This window comes from Microtus ochrogaster, chromosome 5 (assembly GCF_000317375.1).
Source record: "Microtus ochrogaster isolate Prairie Vole_2 chromosome 5, MicOch1.0, whole genome shotgun sequence".
NCBI lineage: Eukaryota > Metazoa > Chordata > Mammalia > Rodentia > Cricetidae > Microtus > Microtus ochrogaster.
The window spans coordinates 38,386,123-38,406,997 of record NC_022012.1 but is presented as its reverse complement, the minus strand read 5'-3'; the positions used below and the strand labels follow the sequence as shown (position 1 = coordinate 38,406,997).

Here is a 20,875-nt window from a genome sequence, read left to right as displayed (position 1 = left end):
TGTAGACCAGGCTGGTCTTGAACTCACAGAGATCTGCCTGCCTCTGCCTCCCGAGTGCTGGGATTAAAGGCATGCGCCACCACCGCCCGGCTGTTTGTTGGTTTTTGAGACAGGGTTTCACCTAGGCAGTCCTTGAACCGGCTTGGTAAACTAGTTGACCTTGAACTCACAGAGATCCACCTGCTTCAGTCACCACCAGTGCTGGAATTAAGGTGTAGGCCACCACGCCCAGTTTGCAGCCAGCTTCTGGGGAATCTCAACACAGATTCTTGCAAGGCAAGTGTTTACTCAGGAAGACTTCTTCCCAGCCTTCTTTCTGGACCTTTTACAGATTCGTCATTAGACCTATTTAAACCATTGGCCACAGGTCACCAACTGAACCTTCAGGTCCACTCCCTCACACACAGGTTGGAGTGTGGAACTGAAAGTCCCACAGCTCTAACCCTGCTTTGATCTTTCAGCCATCAGCTCCAGCTTGAAGCTACCTCAGGCTGGCAGCCACACCAGTCATCAGCGAGGAGCTTCCCAGGATTTTAGAGTAGTATGGCAGGAACAAGGCGAGACCAAACACGCATTTCACAATATCCCAGGCTGACATACTGGGAACATTCCCAGAATAGCCAAGCCACCCTTAGCACCAAGACAAAATTTGCTCTGACTCTCCATTCCCATATAGATACGATCCACTACTGGTCACCAGTGGGTTTAGGTTAGGGGAGATCCACTCTCAAGCCAAAACCCCCAGACTGCAGTGCCAAGAGACAGCACTTCCAGATAACACCAGAGCTCGACCAAGGCAGCAGCCACCTGAGTTCAGAGGCAGCTGTCCTGGTATGAGCTCCTCACCGGTCCACCCCAGAACAGTTCTGCCATGAGCCCCACACCAATAGTAAGCTGACCTTGAGCACTGCCTTGGAAGAAGAATATATAAACTAGAACATACGATAGGCTCTGGAAGCTATGGAGGGGGAGGCAGAATTTACCACAAGAAGGAACCTTCTCTCGTACCATCACAGCAGTACAAACTAATGCTGTTCAAAGTATGTTGCATGCTTGAACTCTCTTTCTCCTTGTATCAAATCTATACAGACAAGATCGTTTTTACAGATGAGAGAGCAGGAATCCTTTCCCAAGTTTATACAGATAACAAGTGCATCCCCGGGGGAAGCAGCCTGGTCTCTGAGCCTGTGCTATGCTCGTCTACATCGTTCTGCCTCTCCTCGAAGAATTCAATTGCGCAGTTAAACGCTGTTGGATGACGTGGTGTCAAAAGATTATAATCCCAGCACTTGAGAGGTATAGGCCAGCTTTATCTACATAGCAAACTTGAGGTTAGCCTGTACTACACAAGGCCTGGTCTCAGCTGAATGGCAGTCTATTTAAAAGAGGCTGGTCATGGGATCTTCTTTTTATCTCTCTGTATCTTTCAGAGTTTCTATACTGACACAGTCTAATGTTACAGAAACAAATTCAGGGTAACAGGAAGGTTCCTGTCCCAGGAAACAGCGAAAGACTTTACCATTTAAGTGTTCAGACAGAGACTGAGGAGCACTAGTGAGCCCCACGGGAGCCTCTGCGGTCCCAGTCAGCTGTGGAGGCTTCTTATTGGCCACTCCCAGAAGGGTCCACTCAGTCCCCATTTGTTGACTGTGTCCTCTGTGACAGTCATGACAACCCCTTCCTCAAAGGACTAAACACAGCAGCTAGCACATTCTTCCTCCTTTCCTGATTCCTGCCTTCGAAAGCCCATACTCTAACCAGGCATGGCGACGCCAGATGCCTTTAATCCCAGTCCTGGGGAAACAGAGGTGGATGATTATTGTGAGTTCTAGGCCAGCCAGGGCTACACACTGAGATCTTGTCTCCAACAAACAGCGTAACAGCCCGCAGTTTAAGCTTCTCTGGATAGTGTCTTATGCATTAAGCTATCTCTTCTCTCAAAACAGGTATGTTTGAGGGAAAACACCAAGGACACAGATGTCTTCCATCTCCAGTACATAAGGATGGATTAAAGAATGAGAGCCAGGTGGTGGCGGTGCACGCCTTTGATCCCAGCACTCTGGAGGCAGAGAAAGGTGAATCTCTGTGAGTTTCAGACCAGCCTGGTCTACAGAATATGTTCTAAGACAGCCAGGACTACACAAAGAAGCCATGTCTCTTAAAAGAAAAAAGGGGGGGGAGAGAGGAATGGATATCAATTCACACCTACTTGTCCTGGCAATGCACCCTGAGCACTTTCTGAGAGTCATTCAGAGGCTGGAGAAAGGAACCAGTGTGGGCTCACAACCAGGCTTTGCAAAGCCAAGCTGAACCCAGCCAGGACCTTCCCTGCCCATCCTCCATTGACCAGTAGGTGGCAGCATAGGCCATGAAATCTGTTAGAAAAGTAGTGAGTTGTCCAGGAAAGAGACCACCTGAGAAACCTTACAGAGTGGACCAGACTGAGGAGAGAAAGGGAAAGGAAGAGAGAAGAGGGGAGGGGAAGGGAAGGGCCAGAGAGACCTGGAACGCAGGGACTGGGCTACTGCAATGGAGATAGCAAAACAGTCTAAAGTAGAACTGAAGAGGAGCCCGAGTGCCTGGTCCTTACCACTTCTCTCACAATCCCCTAAAGCCCTAGGTCAGAAGGTTCCCTTAGGGCAGCATCCTTGGAGGTCCCCAGGAGGCACAGAGCCAAGGGTACTCACTGTGGGCGGCCCCGATGGGCTTGTCGTCCTCCTCGCTGTCTGGCCCGGAGCACCATTCGTCCCCGCTATACGGCTGCTTCCGCTCAAGCACACACCTCCGTTTACTCCGGGGTGCCACCTCTGCCCAGGCAGAAGACAGGCAAGAAGAGTGAGTGCCAAGATGTCCTGTCCTTCCACAGGCAGAGGCCCTCCCAGACCATTCTCCAGAGTGCCCCACCCTAAAGGGCACTGCCCAGACCACGGTGGGCACTTTGCCAGTCCTTGGCCCCCACCACACCACCATTTGTTTCTGATTTCTTTCTCCAACCCTGGCTGCCTGTCTCCCCTCCCCCCCATACCAAGTAGAGCATAATCCCAACCACAACTGGTTCTAATTAGGGCTGGGGGGGGGGGAGGCAGGGAGGAGCCACTGTGACTCTTTCAGGCCCCAGTGTCTGTTCCCAAAAGGCTTGGGGGGGTTGCTATTCACTCAGGACACCTCCCTCTCCCAATGTAGGGGCCATGGTGGGAAGGCTGAGGATGCCGACACCAGAAGTCCAATCACTCTGTGGTCCAGCCCTTCCACCCTACTCTGGAATGAACTGGTTGACTGATGGGATAGAGATAAGAGGAAGAAAGGGGCAAGAACAATCCAGGTTGGATGGCTGCGCAGGATGGGATTAATCAACAGACGGTCTGGACCTTGGTGATGCTAAAGTCTATAGGTGAGAGGGTGTCGTACCTTTGGCCTCTGAGTCGAGGGATGGAGTCCCAGCCTCCCGCTGCTCTCCAGAGTCTACAGACACACTCCTCTCTCGCTTCACCTTGCCCTTGAGTGAGCTGAAAGGAGGTACCCCTGCCTGGGGGTTCTTCAGACTTGAGTTGCTAGGTGAGATCTGGTTGGCCTTGGCCCCATGGCTCCCCGCCCCCACGCCCTTGGAGCCCAGGTTGCAGGTGGGTCCTTGGTTCACATTCTGGTGCTGGGATTGGGCCCCTCCATTCCCTGTCTTGCCATGATTGGTCAATTTATTTTCTGGGTGCATTGGCTTGGCTGGGGCAGGGGGACAGTGGCCGCGAGGGGACAGCGGCGGACTCCCTGGAGCTTCTCGCCTCCTGGGGTGGGGTAACCTGGGAGAAGGGAGGAGAGACAGGACAGGTTAATCCTACAAGGAGGTAGGCACGACTGGACTTTAGCCCCCTAGCCTCAGCTAATGGTGTAGGGGGTAGCTAGGTGCTATCTGGAGACCACCTGCTATTCCCTACCTCGGTGTGATCCTCAGATAAGAGCAGAGCTCTGTCCCCTTAGGGGAGCAGAGATGGAGGATGTTCCTTATCTCCTAGGCCCAATCAAAGGGAAACTGGGGCTCTGAGTTGGTAGGATCTGCCTACCTTCAGCCTCCACACCACCAGCTTCCCTAGCAGCCTGGTCTCTCCAGCGTCTGATGCATTCTTAGCACCTTCTAGGGTTTAAGACTCCTTCCAAGGCCCCAAACCTCAACTATGCTGTGTCCTAACAACTCTCAGAGAAGGGCCACAGGACCTGTGAGTCACTGCTCAAGCCCCAGTCCTAGTCCCTAGGGGAGTAGGGAACAGCACAATTGAGAGTGGTACCCACTGGTCCAGAAGCCTCCCCAGAGCCTCCAGGGGGAAGGCCTGAAGAGGGTGGGCCAGTAGACCCTGTCGGCAGGCAGGGACAGAAGGGGGGAGGGGAGGGGGATGTCAAGCAGAGGAGTGCGGCTAGAAGCCAAGGATTCCTGCAGCCTAGGCTGCGGGCCCTTTAAGCTCCAGCCCGCTCCCCCCACCGCCTCCCCCTCCCCGGAGACCTATTAATAGCCGCTGGAAAGATCACATCACGGGAGAGGATATTTATCCCCCCTCATTCCACACCAGCTCAGATTTATTTCAGCCCTGCTGTCCTGCTGCTGCCGCCTGGCCCTGTCTGCCCGCTTCTCCTGAGGAGGAGGGAGGCAGGCACCGCCCCCACTCCAGCTCCTACACCCAACTAGACTGAGGCTGGAGGGCATCCTCCTCACACCCCAATACTAGTGTGTGTGGGGGGGGGGTCTGCTCTAACGGTTTTAGGGGGGAAGAAATAGAAGGGACCAGAGGCATCAGGCATAGCTAGCTGCCAGTCTCCTCTGCCCCCTGGGCCCAGGCGCTAAGGCTGGCAACCAGCTCCTGCCTGGGCCCAGACGTCCTCACTCTACCTCCCTTCAGCCCACTGGTGGCCAGGAAGCCAGGTGCCCAGGGGACTTCTCTCCAAACCGGCAAAGCTTCACAGCTTGGCCCCATCACCATGGGCCCTTCCCTTCCCCGCTCTCCAGACACACGTATCCCACCCTCCGTGACACCCACACACCTTGTCTTGTTAGCCAGGATCCTCATGGCTCCCACACACAGTGGGGCTACGGCCCCTGTGCGTGCCCAGGGCCCAGACAGGTACTCGGTACTGGAGCAGGGACTGCAGCAACAAGCCCCAAAGAGAAAACTTGTGACTTAAGGAGGGGGTGTATGAAGGGGAGGGAAGGGAGAACCCAACAGCCCCGGGACTACGGAACTGGATAGGGTAGAGTAGGAGTGGAAAGAGAAGACTTCTCTATCCTAAAGACCAGTCCCGTCCTCATCCCTCCCGCACCTTGTCCTCAAGGAGCTTGCAGTATCTAGCAAGCCCCTCACCCTGGACACCTCCCCCTCCCGAGGGCTGCAGAGTCAGAATTCACTAATAGGCTAGGTCGCAAAAGTGACGCTTGGGGTGGCTGTGCGAGGTCTGCTCTGGCCCACTGGGGGACTCCCGCTCCCAGACACGCCCCTTACCCAGGATTCGGGAATCCCTCACGCCCCGCCCCAACACTGCGCCCTGTCCCCGGGCGCTGCAGCCTTCTAGGGGCCGGGGTGGGGGCACTGCCCTGCCCCGCCCCCAGCTCCAGGCCTAGCCCGTGCCCATCCCGGCAGGCCCGGGCGGGCAGCAAGAGGCCTGGCGGGGCCCCGGGGCTGCAGCTGGGCTCTTCTGGAGACCAGTAACGCTGGCTCAGATTCCTCCCAGACCGCAAGAATGCAGGAGCCTCCCCTCCCCCCCCTCCCTTGCACCCCCACCCCGCCCCCTTCGGCAGAGCCAGAGTGTAGAGACAGAGCGAGCAAGGAGCGAGAGAGCCAGCGAGGCAGCGAGCGAGGGTGAGGGAGGCGGGCAGGGCTGCAGCGTGGATCTCACAGGCCCACTGGAGGGCGTGCGGACAGACACACAGACAAGTCCCCTAAGGACTGACTGGGAACCAGCCGGCCGGGCAGACTGGGCGCGCAAAGCTGGGGCACAAGAGACCCACAAGCACCCTAACTCTGACTCACGCACACTTACAGCTCACACGTGGACAAGGGAGACAAAGACACGCACGGAGACCAGGAAACTAGAGATGCTCACGGCCAGCTGGCGGAGGTGTGCCCGAGTGACTGGGCAGTGCGAACCAGCGGGAGCCGCCGGGCAGCCTGGGGCATACAGACAGCCGGCAGCCCAGAGGAGTGAGAGCCTGCAGACTCATTGAGCAGATGTGAAGACTGAGACCCAGACACAGGGGAGCCATAGAAAGTTGAGCCCGACAGTCACAAAGAATGCACAGAGGGCCACAGATACACCAACAAGCTGACTTACACAAATACATACAGACGCCTCACCCAACCGCCCCCCTGCTCTGTCCCCTTTCCCCGCCCCCAGCAGCGAGCCCGGTAAAAGGTGGGGGAGGGAAGGGGAGGAGTCTTTGACCCTGGAGCTTCTTCCCCTGACAGGTCCAGCTAGACACACCTGTGCACACTCCTGCTCCCTGCTCAGCTGCGAGACGCTAGGCTGGGACCTCCAGTAAGGGGGCCCGACAAGGTACACTGTGGAAGTCTAACCTTAACCTCTGTGGAACGTTGGCCTTCCCCACTCCACTTCTGTACCTGGAAAAGAAGGTTCCAAAGTCCAGGGCCTAGCTTGCAGCTGTCACCACCCCCCCCCCACACACACACACAGGCAGGCACACGCATACCACAACAGAACCAGGGAAGAAGCAGGAATCACTGGGGACTCCTGGGGAAAACCAGACAGGTGAGTGATGGACACGCAGCTTCCGCTCTCACCTCCATGCCTGGTTGATTCTTAGAGCTATCTACCCAGTTTCACAAAGAGGAACTGAGGTCTGGGAAAAGAAAGCTGTTTTCTCTTGGGTCCCCCAACCGATAACCCCCATTCCAGGTACTACAGTGTCCCAGTGGAGCCATGACTGTTCATCTCAGCCTAAATCAAATCGGTGGGCTTTTCCCATTTGAGCCCCAGAGCCTATCAAGAGGGATGGGAATGGTCAGGGAAAAGGACGTCTCCTACTTTCTGTTAAGGGTCTCAAAAACTGGAGACTTGGCCTTGGCATGGTGACTCACACCTATAATCCCAGCAGTTGGGAGGCTGAGGCAGGACGATCACAAGTTCAAGCCCAACCTATGTTAGAATGAGTTCCTGTCAGTCTCAACTACCTAGCAAGATTTTATCTCAAAACCTTCCCTAAAAAGCTACCAGTTGGAGAAAAGAAACAAAACAAAACAAACAAACAAACAAACAAAAAACTGTACTAATCCAGGGAGGGGCTGCTAGGAACTTAGTTATCTCCAGAGGCCCCAGTGAATCTTAAACATGCCCCCCCCCCAGGACTCCACCTCCTGCTCCCACCCAACTGCAAGGCAAGCTGAGTCAAGCACAGACAAGTCAGGACTTTCCTATCTCCCCGTCTGCCCTACAGGAGTCAGCCCTGGCTCCCAAAGACCCCACTTCCTCTAGACTCAATCCCACACTGGCAGGTAGGTGCGCTGATAATGGCAATGCTTCAGCAATGAATGCACAAGGAGCCGTCCCAACACCAGGCCAGAAGGCCCTGGAGATAAGGCCTGTCAGGGAAGACTGCAGCTTTGGGAACACAACCCTCTCAGAGTGTGGAAAGGTGACATGAGCTCACAAACAGGGAGCAGGTGCAAGTCACCTGAGTGAAAGGCCAGGAGCAAGCCCATGAGAATGTGCCTGGAGCAAAGGTGCGGAGACAAAGAAGCTGGGGCCAGCATGGGTCTGTGGTCCCTGTTCTTGGGAGGCTGAGACAGGATCCGGGCCAGATACTTAGTGGGTTCTGAAACGAAAAGCCTGAAGTGGGGTCACTTGCCTCCGCTTGTGGGCCACAGATTAGGATTAGTGAGAACAACCCCAGCCAGAGAAGGAGCTCCAGGTATTTTGTGCCACCCCTGTTTAACAGAACTGTCCCCTAGCTGGCCAGGCATTCCTATACACAGTGGTAATCTGCCTGCTTCCATGCTGGGAGCCTGCTTGACCAAGTCAGCCAGCCCACTAGCCTCTCTGCCCCGCTCACAAACATCTCAGAGAAGCCAGGCACTGTGGCTCAGAAAGCTGAGGCAGGAGGATTTCTATGGATTCAAGTTCAGCACAAGCTACACAATGAGTTCTACAATAAGACTCTACAGTAAATCATACTGTAAGTCTCTCTATAAAATAAATATTTATTCCTGGGTATGGTCGTTTATGTCTTCAATTGGGTAGATATGGGCTGACTTTCTGTGATTTCAAGAGGAGCCCAGTCTATATACCAAATTCCAGGCCATCCAGGGCTTTGTAGTGAGATGCTATCTCTCTCGCCCACCACCACCACCACACAAAATACATTTTACTTCAGGGCTAGTGATGTCATCAGTAGAGCAAATATTTCATCAGAGGACCTCTGTACAATCTTAGCAAGACCAAGGAAACCAAAAACAAACAACAAAGAAGAAGTGAGAAATGTTTTGGACGGCCCATGTCCCCACATGCAGATACATGGGGACAGGGTTCTTGGCCTCTGGTTGAAGGAGATTCAGCTCCCCAGATAACGTCCCAATTCCCCTTTCTCCTGGGTGTCAGGACTCCCCTGATTCTCAGAAACCCTCCTCCAGTACTCAAGTTACTCCCTCTCCCTGAGGTGGTGACTCAACCAGGTGGGGAGGTCAGGGATTTAGAGAGTAGCTCAAGGAAATCTGCTGAAGGACCCAAGGTGTTATTCTGTTAGGGACCCTCTAGGTGGGGACTTCCAGGCTTCACGGGGTTGGGGTCCCGTGGCCTGGGTTCCTAGCAACAACTCCCCTCCCAGGAGTCCATGCAAATAAACAGTTTTGCTGGGGAGGTTTTACCAGCAGAGTTTCCAGCCAGCATGCCCCACCTATAGCCCCAGGTAAGGTCAAACAATCCTAACCCCGCAGGACCAGGAGAAGTCTGCTGATCCCAGAAATGTGCAATTCAGAATCTTTGCACAGAGCACCTGTGGGATCTCTTTCTGTTCTGCTCTTCGTGGACCACTGTGGATCAGCTGCCACCCCTAGACAAATGTCAGCCAATCAGGGGTCCTGAGCCTTAGAAACCTCTTACCCCCACCTTTACTTCTATAAAAACCCAACTCTAACTGAGCTCGGGGCTATCAGTTTATTCCAATACATTGGACATGCGGAGAGACCGAGTTTGCAAACTTGCATAAAATAAAGTCTCTTTGCTTTTACATAGGGACTCAGTCTCCTGGTTGGTCTTGGGGGACTTCACAGATCTGGGCATAACAGGGGTGACAGTGCCAGAGCAACCCACCATTACCTGTGCATCCAGACCTCAGGAAGCAATCATGCCCTGGCAGTAGGGTGCCCCCAAAAGACTGCTGCCCCATCCCTAGCTACTCCCTCCCCCTAGGGAGAGGGGTAGGGAGGGGTGGGGGGGCACTAGGAAACAAGACAGGGCAGGAAGCCCAGGCAGGCAGCGGGCACTCTGGGCCAGGCACAAACAGCCAACACAGGAAACCACAGCCCACCCCCGCCCACCCCACCCGCCCAAGGCTCTGGGAGAGAGGAGTGCCAGAAGTCTAGTACCCTGACCGAGACCAAGGCCAGGGGTTAGCCCAGGGCAAAGGAGGTGCTCAAAGTCCTCCAGATTGCTCTGACCCAGACCCTATCTGGGGAGGGGGAGAGGAAGCCAGGCTGGCAGAGATGGCGCTGCCTCTTTAAATCCACCGAAATCCTGAGCTAGGCCCAACCCAGCTCTGGTTTCACAGGAAGGAAAGGAGTGCAGGAGCCAGCAGAGCAGACGGTAGTGGCTGGAATTAGCCCCACCGCCCAAATATATCTGGGCTTCACTGCCACCCCCTGGCACTTCCTGCCCCCTGGCACCTGCACCAGCCTGGGGGTAGGAGAGGGTCTAGGTGCTACTTCTCCCTGATGGAAGACCCCAATTTCAGGAGGGGGCCTGTTGCTCTGTGGTTAGGAAATGACTTCTCAAGCCAGCATTCATACAACAGGGAAAAAAGTGAGCCAGGCCGTTTCCTGGGGGCCTTCACCTGGTCCTGTCTCCCAAGGGGTTAATCTGGCCCCTATTTAGGGGGGCATGGGTGGCCGAGGAACCTCCTCCAAACTGCCTGGCTACTGGGAACAATGGGGCCATTGTGGGAGGAGTGGAGTGCGGGCAGGCTGCTGGCACAGCCGGAACACCACGGACGGGACCTCGCCCAAAGCCTGGCTGCCTGGCTCTGCTCTCTACCCCAGGTACTGCCAGAGGCAGACACATCCTCCATCCCTTGCCTTGCCTGCCTGGCCCAAGCTCTTGGCACCAGCAGTACCTGGATGGCCATCTAGCCCTGTCTACATTGACATGCCGGCAGCCATGACCCTCCAGGAAGCAGGGGCTTCTGGGCCAGGGCTGGTGGGGGTGGGGTGATGAGACCGGATGTATGCCTGTGATCCTCCTGCAGGGCAGACAGGAAGGCCAAACTGGGTTTCTAGTGTCAGTCCTGGCACCCTCAGGCAAGAAGGGTTTACAGGACTGTGAGAGTCGTGACAGGCAGGGTCCCCTGTCCCAAGGCCTCCTTTCCCACACCATCCCATAAACCTTCCTCTGAGAAGGTGTTATGCCCACTGTAGCCTTGACCGGGGTTGGGACCCTGGCAGGTATGGGAAGACGGCTGAATGAGAATCTACTCTGCAGCTGAGCAGACGAAGTGCCAATCACATCATGCCAAGTCCACCTCTTCATCCCTTTGAGACTCCGTTTACTCACAGGGAAAATCACAAAGTGAGGTATCACAGAAATCACCTAAAAATATCTATGGCACATTAGCCCTCGACGAAGTCCCTTGGGCAGTCTTTGCTAACAGAGTACCCAAGAATGTGGCATGTCATGAAGGTGCATCTGTAATGAGAAGCACCATCTAGGTATGTACCCTGAGTACTCAGGCAGGTGGGGCACGTGGGCATCATTGTAGTGCTACCCAGAGACATGGCTTTCCTTTGTCCTCTGTGAAGAAGTTCGTTCACTCTACTAACACGGCCCCTGAGCATCCTGAGTTTCCCAACTTTCTCCAACTCAGAGCAGGAATGCCGAGAGCAGCTATCTGTAGCTCTCTCAGCCCCAGATCTTACCCAGGAGGTAAGTGAAGGGGGACTTCCCTTCTAGTGGGACCTGTACCCCCTCCAGTCTGACCCCTTAATAGCAATACATGCAGTGTTGAACCAGGAAGTGTGAGTTTAGTCTCTGGCCATGGATCTCCTTAAAGAGTAGAGAGGATCTTAGAGAGACCATACAGTGGAGAAGCAGTTCTAGAGGGCAGAAGGGCCCAAGGAAGAAACCCTGTTGTCTTCTCAACTAGAAAGGGCTATACCTCTCAGGGGGGCCCCACAAGCCCAAAAGGGTTAACAAGGTCCTAAAAATAATCCTGTTCCCAGCAGGACCCGCTGATCAGAACCCTCCAGCCATCTGTTCCCATTTTCTCCTGTTCACATTGGAACATCTGAAACCAGCCCCAGAGCCCCAGCCTGATCCCAAAATAGCCCCAGCCTGCCCAAGGAGCAGACCCAGAGGCTGGGCACAGGACACATAGCCAGCTCAACAGCTAAGCACTAAGCACGGCGGCACAGGCAGATAAGCCCACACCTCCCAAGCCCAGGGGAAGTCCTCTCAGTCCAGGGGTGGGCAGGGCAGCGTGGGAGCTCTACTCCAGCCTCCTAGTCCAAGGCCACAGAGGGCACCTGCTAGCCAAGCCCAGGTCTCAGACCCGGGAACCCTGCTATTCCAAATCTCCAGAAGATCCTAGCCACCTGTCTGCTTAGGTCCTTTCTTCTGTGGGTTATCTAGTCCTGCATGCTCCTCAGGCAGAGGTCTCCAAGCTCCAGCCCCTACCATCCCAGCCCCACCCCAGGATCTTGGCGCATCCTGGTCACCCACTGGCACTCACATTCTCCCCTGCTGAGATGTTAGGGACAGATTCCAGGGGTATCACCCTAGATATCAGGGACACTGATATTCTCCTTTTGGGCTTGAGGCTAGCCCTCCCTGCCTCCCTGTGAGGTGCTGGGCACACTCACCCCTCCATATTCGGAGAAGGAGGCAGGCCTAACCCTGTCACCCACCTCACAGTGCCACACTGCCATATTTCTCCCTAAGGAAGGTCCCTGACTCGGAGACCAGGAAAGAGAGAAAGAGGCCATTGAAGCCATTTAAGGACAGTGTCTCCTTCAGTCCTGTGAAAGAACAGAGCAGCAGGGGCTGGGTGGTAGGAGGGCTCCAAAACTAAAGCAAACAAACAGCTGGGGGGGGGGGAGGAAGGAAGAAGGGCTGGGCCCAGAAACGCAAGGGCAAGGGCAAGGCCATGGGGGTGTGGGAGGGGATTCAGAACCCAAGTCTTTTTCCAGGTCTAAGGACAACTACAAAACTTGCAATCACAGCATCAGCCAGCACCAACAGTAGGGAAACTGAGGCAACAAGAAGAGTCTTGCCAGCTCTGCTGGCCCATGACTTTAATCCCAAGAAAGACACAAAGGCAAGCAGAGCTCTGCGAGTTCAAGGACAGCCTGGTCTGCAAGGCGAGGTCCTGCCTCAAAATACAAAAACAAGCAGGGTGGTGGCGGTGCGGTCTTTAATCCCAGCACTCACTCAGGAGGCAGAGGCAGGTGGGTGGATCTTTATAAATTCAAGGCCAGCCTGGTCTACGGAGGAGTTCCAGGATAGCAAGAGCTGTTACAGAGAAACACAAAACAAAAAAGCAAAGAAACAATTTACTATGCAGCTAAGAAAAGCCTCAAACCTATGATCTTCCTGCTTCTACCATCAGAGTGCTGGACTTGTCTGTACCTCCACACCTGGTTTACACCCAATTGATATTAGGCTTGAACTCAGATCTTCATGAATGATAAGCTAGCATTCTATTAGCTGAATTACATCCCTAGTTTAGCCTTTTCTTATTATTTGCGATAAAGTCTTACTGTGTTACTTAGGCTGGCCTTGAACTCCTGAGGACAGGGGAATCCTTCCTCAGCCACTAAATAGTTGCATCTACTACAGGCAGGCTCTTCCCACCTCCATAGCCAGCCTCGGAAAATACTTTATTCTTATGTTCCTGGGGTGTTGGAGTTTGCTGGTCTGTTTGTGTTTGAGACTGGAAATCACGCTCTAATCCATAATGACCTCACATTTGAAGAGATCCTCCTGCCTCTACCTCTCAGTTCCTGGAATTGCCATGCCTGGTTTAGAAAACCCTTTTATTATTCCCTCTTTGCAAGAAAGAAAAGTTAAAGTAGCTTGCCCAAGATGCATAGCCCACCATTACAAGGCCAGGATTGAAGCTCAACACTCCAGCAATTGGATTCTTAGCCATGGCCCTGTGTAGACGCTGCATAGAGTAACCATAACCCTGTGTACACACTGCATAGAGTAACCATAACCCTGTGTAGTTGCTTCAAGGAGTCGGCCCCTCACCTAAGGCACTTTTGGGCCTGGCCCTCTTCCCATGCACCCTCCCACCCTCCCTCTAGGTCTGTTGGGTACCAGGTCCTGCACTAAAGGCCACAGTTCATCCCTGGGGAAGAGATCAAAGAGAGCCCTGAACCCTGTGGCCTCTGCACAGGTGCCCTGCTGAGCCAGGCCTAGGCTTTCAGAGAGCAAAGTTCTCAGGCCTTCCCAGCCCCACCCACCCCCACCAGTTACCTCCTCACCTAGCCACGTCCCTAACAAAGCCCGCAAGGTCTCAAGGCAGGTTTCTAGAGCTCCAGCACAGGCTCCTACTGAGATGCCCAAGGCTACGAGAAGTCCTACTCACTCACTTACTCCCCCACCCCCACCCGCCTGCAGCCTCAGGTGGGAGTCAAAGGTCAAGTGGGACTTTCCAGAAAAGACTGAAGTCCAAGCCCCCCCTCCCAACCCACCTGTCCCATTGCTTCCCACTTATTCACGGTCCAAGTTGGAAGAAGGGTCACTTCCTCCCTAAAGATCACGGCTTCCAGCAGGGAAAGTTGTGGTGGGATTAGGTGAAGGAACTAGAAGTTCTCCCTCCAGAGGACAGTCCAGGAAAAAGGCTCCTCCTCCCTGCCCCTCCTTCCCTTCCCAGACTTCTTTCCCTAGTCAGACTGGAGCTCACCGGAGTGTTTGTTGTGAATTCAGAGAGTTGTTGCTAAGTAAGGAGGAGGGAGGGGAGTGAGGAGGGAAGCTGCGCACGTGTGTGTGTGTGTGTGTGTGTGTGTGTGTGTGTGTGTGTGTGTGTGTGTTGTTAGTGTGCGTGCCTATGGAGCCAGGGCAGCAGCAGAAACCATACTACAGTGGTGGCTAGTGGCCAATGGCCACCCTGGATTTGACTCAACCAGTAGAAACCAAAACCAAGGAGTGGGGACAAGGAATTGGGACAACCAGAAAATCCACCTTGCCCTCCGGTAGGTGACAGACTTCAAATCTCCCACCTCCCACCAGAGAAAAAGACTTAGAAAAGGCCTAGAACTTTCACTGGCACCCAGCTTTAACCCTTCCCTGACCAACACACCCTTCACTCCAACAGTATTCTAAGTCAAAGGCTATTTTCCCACCCAGACACGGGAGAATGCAAGAAGTTAGGGCAGAAAGCCAGGAGGAGGGAGCTCAAAAGAAGGCAAGCAGGAGGCTAAGCAAGAATGATGCAGCCACTGCAGACGCAGATTGGAAGGCCAAAGAAAACACACAAGCACATGGACCCGCTCACCTCTGAGTAATGTGTGTCAGGTTCAGGCTCAGGGGTGTGCTCTGGGATGGGGGCTCCCTGTGGAGAGATGGTCACAGCTAAAAGTCCCTGACCAGTAACCTATGCCCCTGATCCTCCCAGAACCCCAACACCCTCCCCAACACCCTGCCATAAACATGTACAATTTACAGACAACCTACAGCTCCAGGAAGTCTCTCAGAGTTGCTCAAGCCGCCCCCTCCCTTCTTTTCTGTGGATTGGCCAGGAGCCAGGGCTGACCCAGCTGCCCCACCACACCACTCCCCCTCCCTGTCCTGGAAGCAGGAAGGAGAAGGCACTGGAAGACCTCGGAGTTAGTTCCCTGAGAGCTTGGCCCCACAGAGAGAGGGAGGGGTGGAGGACTCCCACGACCTGGCCTGAGGACCTGGGGGGAGGGGTGGATGAGGCCCAAGGATCCCAGCTTCCAGAAACCAATCACCCCCAGGTTAACTTGTGGCAGGGAGAAGGGCTTAGGTTCCTATGTACCTATGTGGTCTCCTTGGCCTCGACCCTGGTCCCCTGAGTCCCAGGGACCTGGTCTAGGTACCGGGACTTGGGGTTAGGAAGGTTTCGCAGTTTAGTAGCAGGCACTGGGTGAAGCTCCCAGAGCAGGAGGGAGGGAGGCTGGTGGCTGGGCTCAGTTTGTACTGGGGGTCAAAGGGGAGTTCTTTTCCGAAGAATTCTGGGAGAGACGCCAACTAGAGCAAGCTGCTAACCACCCCTCCTCCCTCTCTCTTGCTGCACTGGGGTGGGGGGGTGGGGGTGTCCCTGCCAACCAGACTTAACCCTCTGCAGCCTGCATTACTTCTTGGCTCAAACGCAACTGTTAGGAGGGGACCTCTGGCTGCACCCAGCTTCCAGGGACAGGGGTTAGGCCACACAATGTGCCCATCGGGAGGAGGCTGTCTCCATAGGTTCCGTCTGCACCACCCTGCCCTTCTACCATCCAGCTGACTTTTCTAGACTCAGCTCCTAAGGTGTCTGCAGTGACGTGCCCGCATGCATGTCTCAGAGACAGATTGAGAAACAAACTGAAAATTCCCTGCCAAGGCCCTCCCTCTGCTAGGTCACTGAGCACTGTACCAACATGGGCCTCTCTCTATTCCTCCCTTCCTCCCACTGCACTGGGGACCAGAGGCTACCTGAGGGGACAGGGAAAGAGTACCCTGGACCCACCTACCGATGCTGTCTCCACAGGCCTTACTCATACAGATATCCCCGACCCATCTTCCTCCACTGCATGGACTTCCAGAAAAGCATTTGGTTACACCTGAGATTCTAAGAAAGCAAACTGAGTCCTACCGAGGAATCAGCTACCCAGCTACTATCTATCCCAACCAACATATATACACTATCATCAGTCTGGCTCTAGCCAGAAGAAACAAACAAAACAAAAAAACCAAAACATTCCAGAGCTCCCCTCCTGCAGAACCTTACCCATGGTCGAAGGGAATGAAGCTAGATAGCAGTAAGAACTTCCCTGGACCAAGGCTGCAATGGTCCACCCCAAATGCCTGGATTCCAGGCCCCTCTGCTTTTTGCTTGGGATTAAATTTTGAGTTTGTTTTGTTAAGCAACTGTTAAGTGGAGAAGTGATGTTTTCTGAGCCTGAAATGCATCATCGAACTCCCAGGTAAGCTGTGACTGATTGCACCTGGTCTCCCACGAAGGAGGTGACCCTAGAGGTGGAAAGAACATGTTTCCTTAGACCCTAGGCCCCTTGCTAAACCATCCACCATACCCTCAGGACACAGGGTTGCCTGGTGCTGCTGAATACACAAGGCCAGAGAAGGAGAGGGACCGGCCCCTGGCAACAGTTTATCCTAGCATCTCCCTGCTCCACCACTCTCTCCAAGGCCTCAGAGCTGCCAGAAGCTTGGGCCTCACTCCAGGAAACCCTCCCCTATCAAAGGGCAGAGGACTCCCGGTCCCAGGGAGCTGTAGGAGACCTGTGACTACACCCCCCAGACAATGTTCCCATCAGAGGAGATGCAGACTGTAAGCACACACACAGACACACCTCCAGCACACACACACACACCACACACACACACACTCACAAGTGAGAGACAGACAGACATACTTTCAAGGCACCTCCTAAAAATAGCCCAAACTTTCCTTAAGACCCAGGCAGGAGCGGCACAGTCAGAGACAACCCAAGAGAGCTCAGGGAACAACCAGACATCAGTCAGTCACACAGAACTACAGACACACCCACTCCAGGACACATGTACACAGCATACAAAGTAAAGTAGTGCAGCGTGTGTTCAAGTGTGCAAGCACACAAACTCAAATGGAGAATGACGAGCAAGGTACTGCAGAGTCAAACCAGAAGACAGCTGGGGGGGGCGGGCAGAGGGGCGGCGGGCAGGGAAGCACTCAGGGTTTCAAAACAATCCCAGTTTCGAAATGCTGGAAAGGCTGGATTCAGGGCCATTCCTGAAGCTGGGGAGGGGAGGGAGGGGGAGGGGAACACAGGCCAACTTGGAGCTACCAGCCCAAGGAGGAGGAAAGGGCCTGGCAGAGGTGGTTCAGTCAGTGGGCATCGGGACCCATAAAGTGCTACCATGTCAGGTGCAGCATCTGGCTGAGAACCAGGAGGGGAGGGCCCTGCCTGCTGGACAGAGGGCAAATGAGAGGCCTCCCACTGGCTTTTGCCACTGACAGGAAAAGTGAAGACCCAAAGGACCTCCACTCCCTTCAGGACTGAAAATAAGAAGCCACCACACCCCTTACCTACCCACAGGACAAGGTGATCACCCCTTCTCTCCAGAATAGTATCTTGGCTCAGATTTTCTAGCTAATAAGGGTCAAGAAACAGTGGGGGATGACTGTCCCCTCACTCGGGGACATCTCCTCCCCGGGAGTCTTCATGACAACAGCCTCAGTTTCCTATGAGTACCCCCACACCCAGGAAGTCACCTCTCCCAGCTAGCCAGAATGTCCTCACTGTCCCTCCCCCAACCTTCAGGGAAAGTAGACAGAGGGAGGGAGGGAGAGAGAGGGAGGGAAGGAGGAGAGAGGGGAGGTCAGGCCAGGCTGGGGGTGGGGTTTTGGAGGCATGGCCCTGGCACCAGGCAGAGGAAATTCCAGGCTCTAACTCCAAGCTGCCTTCAGGGCCACCCATCCAAGTGACAAGCCTCAAGCAGCTCTGAGGCTTCAGGGCTGTAGCCTTCTTCACCTGTCCCCTCAGGTTCTGGCCCTGGCCACCCAGCCCTCCAGCCCCAGCTCTGGAGCTCAGAGGTCCAGACTTGGGAAGATTTAGTAAGCCTGGAAGAAATGCCCAGCCCGGGAAGGAGCCCCTACCAAGCACGCTGGACAAATCTACTCCTCTTTCTTCAGGCCCCTGGGGGCAGTGGGCACAGTGCGGCTATGGGTGGGCAGCTGCTGGGCTGGCAAGCAGGGGCACAGATGCCAAGCTACAGCAGCCAGGCGTTCAACAGGTTGAGCCAGTCCCTGGAACAGCCAGCCCCACCCCAGGGAGAGCGGGCCTGGCAGAGGCTCCCAGCCTGGGGCACCCAGCCTGTACCGCTTTGCTCCCACGGCTGCCCACTTTCCCACGGTGCCATCCCCCTCTGTCCCCTCCCCCCACCAGGTCAGCACCCGGGCAGTGCCCAGGGCTTTGGTACAAGGAAGCAAGGGATGCCATTTCCCTGTCATCCTTGGGTGCCCAGGCTCCTCAGGTACCTCACTATCACCAATGGAGACGCTCAAGGAAAGTAAACATGGCACCAGGGCTACATCAGTCCCCCACCCCCACCTCCTACCGGGCTTCCTTTGATCCCAGGAAGACTGGACACAGACACTCTGGCTCCCTAGAGCTGCCCCAGGGCACTGGGACAGAGCCTCAGCCTGAGGCAGTGCCAGAGGCAGGGTGAGGGTGCCCTCAGCAACTAACTCATCTGAAGGTTCTCTGGCTGAGAGGCTGCAGGATGAGGGCTCCCTCCACTTTCACCAGAGCTTCTGCAGCCTGCCACATGGTGCTCTCACCCCCCCCACACACACACACACCACACACACCCTGAACTCCAGGACTCCCTGAAGAACCATCCCAGGCACTTCCCCCAAAGGCAGCCAGCCCCCCACCAAAGGCAAACGGCCCCCTTTGTACCACATTTCCTCTAATCTAAAGCAGGTGCCAAGCACTCTGGCCCTTGCTGAGTCGACAGTGCCACCCTGCCACCCACTAGGTCTCTGCCCAGGCGGCTACTGCCCTTCATGGTTACTGAAGTGGAACCCACCCCCTCCCCTCAGTTTAAGGCTTCAGTATAATCCAGGTACCAGGAACTTGCTAACTAATCATGGGTGCTATGTGTACTTTGAACCAGCACTGACGCTCTAACTCCAGATCTCTGGGAACCACCAGTCTCTTCATGAGCCCCCCACCTCATTCCAAGCAAGAGCAACAGAGCAAAGAAACCCCGGTAGCGAGGTAGCCAGAACCTGGTCCTTCAAAAGCCAGGTAGGTGGGTCACCTGAGGGAAATAGTGTTTTCCTTCCTGGTAGCAGAGTCCTGCCTCCCTGCTTCTCACCTCCTGCCTTTCTCAGCCTGTCCTGAGGCTTCCTCTGTGGGGCCTGAGAGCTGACTAAGCTCGCTCCTCCCCTGGAGCCATGAAATCATGGTCTTGACCAGAGAAAACAGTTAAGCCCATGCTGGGGAGCAGGGAGCAGCAGCAGAGGAACTCCTGCCCCTGCGAGGTGACTGACCCCTGGAGAGGCTGAGGAGAAGGAAGTAGGAAGTCTAAGTATTGGCATTGGTGGTGGTGTATCAGATCCAATACAGGCAACATTCCCAGGGAAAACAGAACACCAAGCAGCTCAGTGGGAGGGAGAGAGGTGAAATAAAAGATGGGGTGGGGGAGACCCCTTTTAGAGCTCAGAAGCACATCACGCCTCCCCCCAAAACAACACTCTTTCTCCTGAAGCAGAGGTCCCCCAGACAAATTATGAACACATACCCCAAGCAGCAGACAGACAGAAGGAGGAGGGAGGAAGGGGTGTCAGAAAAACCCGGAAGGAAGGAAGCTGGACAGACAGACAGAAGCTAATCCTTGCTTCATTGCTCCACAGACAGTCTTAGACTCCCAGGCTTTGTGGGATGTTCTATTTCTCTGCCTCCAAGAGGGAAAAAGGAAGGCTGGATCCAGTCTCCTGAAACCAAATTCCAGCAGCCCTCAGACAGGACCATACTCTAGCCATACAGGAGGCCTGAGTCTTACTTCTCTTCCTTAAATCTCCACCCACCCCCACCCCCGCCCTAGGAGCTCCTTCGGATCAAGGAAGGAGCCACCTTCCCTAAGCAGTACAGAGAAACCTCCAAGGAACTGTGTAACTGCCCCACCCCCAGCCAAGCCCACACCACTCAGAATCCCTGGCAGGGGAGGCTCCAACAGCTCAGAGGCAATGCCTGGGGGCAGAGAATGACCCCAGGTCTCACTCCTGTCCCAGTCTTCTTCCCGCAGGAGGCTCCCACGAGTCAGGGGAGTAGTGCAGGGGTGCTGACCCACAGAGTTAGCGAGACTGGGAGGGGGACTACATATCCCAGAAGCCCCCAGGGCAGAGTTCCCTGCTCCAGCTGGCCCAAGGCCGGCCTTGTTCTCTGAGCTAAGGTAGTAGGGTCCCCTGGCTGCCCCTAAGCCCTTCTCCTGGTACTCCGAGGCTGCCAGCCAGGTTGAGGAACTAAGAATATCCTCTAATGACCCAAGAGGAGTCCCCCGCTTCCTAAACAGCTCGGGGTGCGTGCTAGAACGTAAGAGACAATCAGAGTGAGCTTCCCCTCCCCAATTTAAACTGGATCTCGCTTGGCGCGCTCCTGCTGGCCTGGCATGACTTTAGCCCTCTGCCCCAACCCGACCCTCACCTCGCACAGGTTGGGGGTCCTCACGCCAGGCCGGAGCTGGACGGCATAACCAGGTCAGGGTCGGTGGGTGCACTGGGATCCTCCAGCAGGACAGTGGAGACACGGACAAGGCGGGCAGGCGGTGATCTTTTGATCCTGGACGCCTTGATCTCAATACCAGCCCGGCCCGCGAGCAGGTATCCGGGAGGCGCTGGTCGCCTGGGTTCCTGCCTCCCAACCGCGGGGCATGGTCCTGGGCGCCCGCAGCGGCGGGAGAGCTAGCGCACCGCCCGGCCGGGGCTCCGGGCTGGGGTCTCGGC

At 55.1% G+C, this 20,875-nt stretch overlaps 1 protein-coding gene across 5 annotated transcripts in view; it reads right to left on the bottom strand.

Moving 5' to 3' along the window:
• The window catches only part of Bcl9l (B cell CLL/lymphoma 9 like), a 26,842-nt gene extending 6,195 nt beyond the window's left edge, over positions 1–20,647 (bottom strand). Inside the window, exons 1-5 of one of the 5 annotated variants that reach the window (XM_026778908.1) lie at positions 20,577–20,647; positions 6,460–6,596; positions 5,026–5,127; positions 3,409–3,794; positions 2,688–2,807 (exon numbers count right to left, since the gene is read on the bottom strand). In XM_026778908.1, the coding sequence (XP_026634709.1) occupies positions 2,688–2,807; positions 3,409–3,794; positions 5,026–5,051 (532 nt within the window). In that variant the 5' untranslated portion in view covers positions 5,052–5,127; positions 6,460–6,596; positions 20,577–20,647. Of the gene's footprint in view, positions 1–2,687; positions 2,808–3,408; positions 3,795–5,025; positions 5,128–6,459; positions 6,597–14,698; positions 14,756–20,576 lie in introns of all 5 variants that reach the window. The other 4 variants (XM_005347191.3, XM_013346257.2, XM_026778909.1 and 1 more) reach the window with 4 other exon arrangements.
• Between the last annotated feature and the right edge of the window lie 228 nt (positions 20,648–20,875).